General features: G+C 40.5%; 2 protein-coding genes across 3 annotated transcripts; both read right to left on the bottom strand.

The window, feature by feature from the left end:
- Positions 1–993: 993 nt before the first annotated feature.
- LOC117494681 (CREB/ATF bZIP transcription factor-like) lies at positions 994–3963 on the bottom strand. Of its 2 annotated transcripts, XM_034145611.1 has the most exons (4): positions 3792–3963; positions 2005–2845; positions 1750–1824; positions 994–1377 (listed from the first exon to the last, which is right to left on the bottom strand). In XM_034145611.1, the coding sequence occupies exons 2-3, from the start codon at positions 2784–2786 to the stop codon at positions 1815–1817; spliced, it is 792 nt and encodes a 263-aa protein (XP_034001502.1). In that variant the 5' UTR covers positions 2787–2845; positions 3792–3963; the 3' UTR covers positions 994–1377; positions 1750–1814. The 2 variants fall into 2 exon arrangements, with proteins under 2 accessions (XP_034001502.1, XP_034001503.1); XM_034145612.1 differs by having other exon boundaries at positions 1750–2845.
- A 1214-nt stretch (positions 3964–5177) lies between these two features.
- Positions 5178–7845, bottom strand: LOC117494682 (ribosomal biogenesis protein LAS1L-like). The gene is made up of 2 exons (XM_034145613.1): positions 7342–7845; positions 5178–6935 (listed from the first exon to the last, which is right to left on the bottom strand). Exons 1-2 carry the CDS (start codon positions 7611–7613, stop codon positions 5480–5482), a joined length of 1728 nt encoding a protein of 575 aa, XP_034001504.1. The 5' UTR covers positions 7614–7845; the 3' UTR covers positions 5178–5479.
- Positions 7846–8715: the final 870 nt, after the last annotated feature.

The following is an 8715-nucleotide window of genomic DNA, read 5'->3' as shown; positions in this document are numbered from 1 at the left end:
CAACCTCTCAACTACATTACCATTGACCCACTCTTTAAAAAAATAAAAAAAAGACCACAATATCCACTATGGTAATTAAATATTGACTGACTGAGACAGTTTTTTGTTTACCAGGATTTCGTGTTGAAGCTGTGTTGTTAAGGTCTAAGCAGACTAACCACCAACTCTTTAAATTTCAATAGATCTTTTTCACAGCACAATTTGGATTTGTCAGTGGAAAAAGCACAAGTGCATTCAATACCAATAACAATGGCTGAACTCCACCAAGGGAAGCTCAAAGCTGGATCACTGGAGCTTACTACTGTATGTCATCAATATTAACAATTTCTAGGGCTTCCCCTAAGAGTCAAATTTAGACAGTTACCCCTGAGTCAGCTGATCGATGTTTGAAACTGGGCATTAGGCAACTTTATATTTTATATACTAGCAGCGTTAGCACTTGCATAAAAAATAAATAAATAATGTGAACAGTTTTTTCCACGTTTGATGAGACACCCAAGCCTTTTAAAGCAGAATGGTTACCTAGGAAGCTGCGACTACGTAAATGTGTCTACAGAAACTTCACTGAAACTCAGGCCAATGGTTTTGCTGATGGCCAGATATTAAGGAAAATATGATCTTTGTATTGAAATGCTAAATCCAATTGAAAAAAAATATATATCCTGATGCAGGTATAGCCCTTTACATTTAACATGTGCTTTTCCTACTATGACATCTAGAAATGCTTGTTTTAAACAAAAATAAATGTGGGATTTTTTACGACTGGTTGTATAGATCGGAATTATTTAAACCCCCCCCCCCCAATACTGCAGGCTTTGCATTTCCATCAAATGATGTCTGTCATTTGTTTTGACAACCTTTACCAGACTTGACCCAAATGTTCAGGAAAAGTTAGACCACTATCGGCAGAGCTTGCTGTTTAAAAAGAGAAAAAGAGATGCATTAATATCAACAGTTCAGAACAAGACACAGTAAATATTTGTAACTCATAAACATAATGAAAATATGATTTATTTGTCCAACATCAAGGCCATTTGCCTCAAACAATAGGTATTCAAAGTTATATACACATTTACATTTGTTACACAAAAAACTGCCATTTCACCACTTAATCAGATAACTTTGGAAATATTTAAACAATACATTCCAATATGTCAATAAACAGGACATGATAATGAGACCATTAAGCCTCTACTAGCAACTCTGAGTAATGGAGCAGTTGTAGTACAGCCTACAAAAATGCTGCATGAAGTACAGATGTTGTGAAGGATTGATCACGTATACCATTTGTTACCGATACTACCTTTAAAAAAAAAAATACCAGGCCACGTTGGCAGCAGCGATTCCAGCCTCGTCACCTTCCACCAGCAGAATCCACTTTAGCATAAAGAAAAATAGGTGGCGCTAAATGAAAGCATTCTTTTGTACAATGGTGCTGATTCACAAAGAGATCAATTCTTATCAACAAGGATAACAGTCTTATCTGTGTCAGCATGTTTCAACTTGACTGCTGATTCAAGATCACTCTTTGTGGAGCTTCACCTTTATCTTAACATTTACATTAAGAATTCTTTAATTCAACTCTTATTTAGATATTAACTGAAATCAAATCATTTTCAATATCAAACTGTTAACATAAGAGTATAAAAAGTACTCAAAATCTACTAACTAGGAACAAGAAGTACAAACAGAAGTAGTGAGGTCGCTGCCTCGAGCCTGTGAAAAAAACATTTCTTGTCTGATCCTTACCATGGAGCCAAGCAGGTAAAGGTGTTCAGAAAGCCACTCATCCCGCATGGAGGATCAACCAATACCTAGAAGAAACTGTCAACAAGGTTTAGCAGTAACGTGTTTTCAATCCATCATTACACAGAAACACATGCACATTCAGCAGTTCTTAGGTAATCTTAACTTATTCAACAGTGTTCATCCACCCTCAAGGGGTTCAGTACAGAGCAAGTTCAGTCTCAAAATCTGAAAACAGAGGTAAGTACTTGACCCTACATTTTGAGTGTTGCGCTTGCACTCTCGGCACACTTGGTGCAGAACTCCACAGAGACGTGGTTCTTGTCCACGTGCAGACACACACCGCCAGATGTCTCTTTCTCCTCCACTTTCACGCGCTTCCTCGGTAAAGCGTAGTCGTGGTCGTTCGAGTCAGGCCCCTGGAAAAGCGAGGAAGATAATTTCATCCCATTCACACCGCTCAGTCTGGACAAGAGCTGGGCTAACATGCTCTCATTGGCCAGCACAGCTCTTAGGTACCTGGTCTCGTCTTCCAACTCTTCCACCCTCTTGGTCAGCTGAGAATTCTCCTGTTTGAGCACGTTGTTTTCTGTCGACAGGACGCCGACTTTCTTCTCCAAGCTGTTGACATACTCTTTCTTCCTGAGACGATTCAATCTGGCAGCGATGGCGTTTTTGTTGATCATGCGACTCGACTGGTTTTGCCTGTTCTTAGTCTTCAAGTCAGATGATGATCTCTCTGGAGACGAAGACGTTGAGGCTTCAACTTCAGAATCCTGGTCTTTGGCACTGCACATATCAAGATCTGCCAACTCAATATCAAAGAGAGAGGAGACGGTGTCTCTTTCAAGTGTCCATTTTAAGTCTTCAATTCCAAATAGGTCGTCTAGCTCTATTCCTGTGGCGTCAATATCTTCAGCTGGGAACCCTTCAGATGGACTTGGGAGATCTTCGACAGTTTCCATCACATCTCCCACTTGGACCTCCAGAAGCTGGCCCTCCGTGCTGTTCATGGTGCGTCCTCTTCTTCTGGTGATCATTGTGGCTTGTCAGTGAGACGGCAAGGAGTCTGTCAAGAAGATGTCTATCGGTTCCTCACCTGGGGGGGATAAATTAAATGTACTGTTAGGGTGAGAACTTTCAGCAATTAAACGATTAGTTTATCAAGGCAATGTATCATGTCGATATCAATTTAATGACTGGAGCAAAGTTGAGTAAATATTTGATAACAATTTCAAACATATATCAAATACTTAGCACGAAGCTATATATTTTCACTGTGGTCTTTGGACAAATCTCATTGAATCGTGTGGTTTAATTAATAACTGTGATCCACTTTGAGGATTATTTAGTCGACAATCTTTAAAAGAAGGATCTGCTGAATTGATTAACATGCACGCTTAGTGTTGAGTTTGAATGCATTAAACGTCAGACACAATACTACATTTAACTGGGCTACTAAATGCATACTTCAGACGGTGCAGTCATGCAGTTTCTTGGGAGGCACAGACAATAGCTGAGGGTGTGTTGGCTGATCGTATTACAAACGTAAGGTTAGCTGATATGTTGCTCAAGCTAGGCCCAGAGGCGTAAGCTAGTACTATACGTAGTTTAACAATGTATGCTCTGCAATGCACCCTGTCACACATACACCTCACTATACTATACACAATACACCTCAATATACAATCGACCAAAAATGCAAATGAGAATGGCAACATTAATCTTCACAAAAGTAGCTTTCCCTTAAGGCCTTGAGTGTCCTGGGAGCCTCCTAGCTTAAGTACCCGGCTAACGTTGGTCTAACTTAAGTCCACCTGCCGTATGCTAATTAACAAAAACACGGAATCTAACTTAAATAAAGCATAATGCTGTATTTTATTCAGGTGGTTAACATCTACCTCACACATTCTACAAGCGACTGCCCGCTCGTTAAGTGTTAAAGCGAACTAAAGCCATAAGGTGTTAACTAAGAGAAGCAGCTAACGTTAGCTAATGAGTGACGCAGCATCTTAAAAAGGCCACTTCCCCAGCCGACTACTCACCGTCCTGTTTGAGAAATAAATGCAACAATAAATGATTGCAGCAGAGTCATTCGATGAAACGGAGCTGGTTACAGAAGGCTGGCTCCACCGCTCACAGCTCGGAAGTGAAGCGGACAATGGCGCGCTCCAAGCTGGCTCTACCCGATCTGCATTGCGCATGTGCGAGATGGTCCGCCATATTTGACAACTACATACGGCAACTCAAATAGGACAGTTGACACAGTGGCGTTTGGCAAAGCAGAAAAAGAAAACAACAAAAAACCGACAATATTAATCTGAACGAGAGATGAGTTATTGTTATTACAACGTGACTTCACTATTATTTAATAACTCCTTTTATTGGGTTAAGTACATTGTCAGAATAAGTGAGAAATGGATTTAACTTCTGTTAGACAGCTATCGGGTAGTGACAGTGACAACTGTCACAACCAAGTCGACCTGCCAAGACACTTCCGGACAAAACGTTCAAAATAAAAGCACAACTAAATATTTCAATATGACGCAGTCAATAATAAAGACCATGTTAACAGTGGTGGAAGAAGTACTCATTTATTATTTGCTTAAGTAAAAGTTACACTACAGTGTAAATACTCAGGTACAAATACAAGTCCTCCAATCAAATGTGTACTTAAGTAAAAGTTCCAAATTAAAAGCATCAAAGTATACTTAAAATACCAAAAGTAAAAATACTCAATTTGCAGAATGTCCTATTTAAGCACCATATCTTTTATATTATTGTATTATAATTATTGATGGATTTATGATTTCATCACTTCAGTGTTGCACTTGGTAAAAGTGGGGTTTATTTAAATGATTTCATATATTACTGGGTAGCTTAAAGTACAATAATGATAATAACGATGATAATGCATTAGTTGATTTATATGTTTTATTATAAACTAACACTGCAAAGTAACTATTAACTAAATATGAACAAATAAATGTAGTGGAGTAAAAGTATAAAGTAGCATAATGTGGAAATATCTAAGTACCTACATTTTTTACTCAAGTACTTGTATTTAATGTTATAGGTACATATACTGTTTGATTGTTCATTTTATTCATACCGTGTGATTTATGTTACTTGCTTTAATGTGGTCCAGGTGGATGAGTCTCCTTAAGTAATATCAATAGAAATGTTATCATTCATGTAGTGTTTGTAGTTCTCTTGAACCATTCATGTGAACTCTAGAACTGTTGATCCGTTATACTTAGCTGCTGAAATTGGATAGGCATGAACAGAACCCAGAGATAGTTCTCTTCACATTGTAGATTAGAAGACACTTGGGTTTTGTCTGTTTATGGCACTCTCCATGTTAGACATTCTTTCAAACCAAAATGCTGCAATCCATACATTTTAAACTAAAACAAAAACAATCATATTCCTTCAGTATAATTTCTTTTATTGAAGATAAGTGCCATGTAAATGGCACTTAAATGTATTTCACATAAACACCTTGAAATTACAACATAACCCTTCTGCCAGGGTTTTCAACTGAAAGGCATCTACTCCAAATCCTCTTGTAGGGACTGACTACTTCATTAACAGTGCAAGTCAACTTCAATGAAAGGTGGAAGAAAGGAAACAAATCACTGTAAAGCCTGTGTTCTGCATTCTTGCCTGATAAATGACTCAACAAAGGCTTGATGCCAGCAGCCAGGGACTAAACTTCTAGCATAACAACAATTCAAAAAAGTTGAAGTCCAGATTTCAGCTTGTTAACATCACTGTGGTTCCAAAGGAGACCATCAGCTGTTCTCACTGATGCAGAGACCGCAGAGGCAGTGTGTGTCGTACTGCTGTCCAACTCCACCGGCTGGTCAAAGACAGTCATTGTTGAGTAGTTTTCCACCATGAGGCATGATGGGTCATCTGACTGTCCAGGTACTTTACCAAGAGGATAGTTCTTCCACAAAACCTTATCGTTGCACACCTGCCATGGAGAACCTCTGAGCAATTTAGCCTTTTCAGCCTGAGCATCCGCCCATTTGTGCTCGGAGGAGGACTCACTCCTTCTCTCCGCGTCAGAGGTGGAGCGCCATCGCTGGCTGTGGCGCCGCGACTGCTGCAGCTTCTCATGCAAACTCTCCAGTGTGTATATGGGCTGTTGTTTGTGCTCCAGAAAAGTGTCACATTCAGAGTGGCCAATTTGTGTGTAGATGGAGCAGAGCTGGAGCAGCCTCTGTCGGGTCTCCAGAGGGAGAGGATGCTCCATGTCGTCCAGGATTAACTGCAGCAGATGAGGCGTGCTGACACAGGGAGCATCCAGGCACGCCGAGAGCAGCTGCTGCCACCTCAGCTGGATGCGGTTCACAAAGATCCTATCCTTCATTCTGGTCTTCTTCTGTCCCTTCGTTTCAAAATGGTATTCAAATTTGTTGCTGTTGCAGAGAATGATTTCTGAAATCCAAGTAGAAATGTAGAAAGCCCTTTGATTATTATTCTGCTCTTTGGCGAGCTGCTTCAGTTCAACAAACAGCTTCTCCAGGAGCACGTGAATGAAGGACGGGGAGTTGAGCACCTTCACGAGGGGCAGCCAGAAGCGCAGTAAGGTTTGAGGGAGTCTGAGCTCAAAAGGACCAGCGCTGTCAAAAGAGTCACAACCTAACGTTTCCAGCTGTTCAGCAGTAGGGACTAGAAATCCATCTTCCAGCAACACGTCAATCAGCAGGTTACTGGACTGCAAAGCAAACTGCTTGATCTCACCTAGCAACCAGCTCATGTCTGCAAAGGGGGGTGGCGACATGTTCTTCTCTTTGTCTTCAGGAAGCCCGTCAAAAGCCTGGTACTGCTCCTTCTCATAAGATATCAGCAGCTCCCGTGCATTCTTGTAGGCTTCCATTTCTTTTTGCCTTGCAATGAGCTCCCCCCCTTTCAGGTCAGCCTCTTCATCCTCTCCATCAGACTCTGACTCCCAGTCCTCACCGGGCCCTCCTCCCAGCTGCCTGGACCAGTACTCATGCTGGAGCCACTCCAACACCACCTTGCATCCCTTTCGACACCACTTCAAGGTGGGAAGCTTCCTGTGGGTGAAGTCATGCCTCAGGTCGACCACCCACGCTGGGATGTTCAGGTTCCCAGCCAGCCGCCTCAGGGGACGGGCTGTTTTCCCCTGCTGTCTCTCAGTGATCAAATTGACGAACCTAATAATACATAAATAAGAATAGCAATTATTAAACAAATTACAAGGAATTGGTTAAACGATAATAACTTCATTAACTCACAATGGAATAATCTAGAAAATGAAATGTATGTAATGGAAAAAATAGCCATGAGAATCAGAAACCAAGTTCATATCTTTGATGAACGATGGGAAAATGGGTAAGTTATAAAACATTTATAATGTGTTGTTAAAATGTGACAGTTAATCCATTATGTGTAAACTTATAAGTAATTATCAATGTGTGTGTTTTGTTTCTTTCTTCTCTTTTCCTTTATTGGATTGCTATGTAGATGTTGTATGCAGGACTTGTAGTAACAACAAGTGTTTATTTTGTTATGTATGCCTTGTAATCAAATAATTTCTTCAAATGCAAAAAATGGTCGAACCTCATCAGGGCGGCTCCATAGAGCAGGACCAGGTCGTCTCCGTCCAGCTGGCCCGACCGGTCCAGCACCTGGCACCGAACCAGGTCCGCCGTGCAGTCCACCGCCACCGGGCTGCTGTTGGCGTACCGGCCTCTCCAGGCTGAGATCCGCTGCAGGGCGTACCTCTGTAGAGCGGGATCCTTGGAGTACAGGTACTCCAGAACCTGGTCCCACTCAGCCTTGTTGGTCCACGCCACCACATGGCGTCTTTTCTCCGCGCTCCTTTTCTTCATGTTATCGGTGTTAAAGGCGGTCGGTCGAACAGGTTAACAATTTACACACATACCCCTCTCCTGAACGCAGAGAAACGGGCCTCCTGACGGCCGTTAAAAACAATACCAGCTCGCAGTCGCAGCGTGGAAGTGTTCGGTTCGGATTGTATCGCATCCCGGAAGTGACGTCCTCTTCTTTAGTGTAATGGCGGACTACTAACCAACGTTGAAGGTGTGTGTCGCCACCTGCTGCACCGGAGGACAACTTTCTCACATATTTAAATAAAACCTGTGATGTTCGTATATTTAAAACATCCATTTGATTCTGAACTTGTTTGTCTTCTGTCTCTAACAGCCATTATGGCTCATGGTCATGGATGTGTTGAGTTCCACTTTCTTCACCACGGAAATGTCATGTTTAGTATTCTTCAATTAAATAAGCGTACTGCGTACTATTATATAATAATAATAATTCGAAATGCATTTATCTTGGGAATTGTATCTCATATTGCCACATGTTTCACTTTCAGGGGGTTTATTTATTTAATGCAACATTTATTTGACAGTCTTATATTCAAATGAATAGGCAATGTTTATCCAACAGATGGAAATAAAAAGGGCTGTGAAATATATTGAAATATTATTATTAAATGAATAGAAGCAGTCTTTTAACCCTTGTGCCCTCCTTGGGCATTTTTGTACATTTTTCCTTCCTTTTTGATTTGGTGTTCATTTCAGCTGTGTTACAGCTTTTGGCATGGATTTTTGCAAGTCTTCTTTTGAGTCAAATTTTTGAAATCCAATGTCGTTTACTCTTACATGTTTTGTATACTCTCGTGATGCATTTTGCACCCTCTGGACACCTTCGTGGCAAAAATGTACACGCTCATAAAAACTGCTATTAAATCATCATACATCAATATTTTATTAAACTTTTTTTTCCATGAATCACTTGAACAACTTCTAAAGTGCTCAAAACTACCAAACATTCAATAATTTTCAGGATTTTAACCCTTTAAATGCCTGTTTCATTATTTGAATTATTTCATTTCTCTTAAAAAAAAACACAAAAAATGAATTTGTTTCAATATAATAATTAGTAGAGGGATGGAACTTTGGTGGT

This window comes from Trematomus bernacchii, unplaced genomic scaffold (assembly GCF_902827165.1).
Source record: "Trematomus bernacchii unplaced genomic scaffold, fTreBer1.1, whole genome shotgun sequence".
Taxonomy (NCBI): domain Eukaryota; kingdom Metazoa; phylum Chordata; class Actinopteri; order Perciformes; family Nototheniidae; genus Trematomus; species Trematomus bernacchii.
This window is presented reverse-complemented; position numbering and strand designations above follow the sequence as displayed.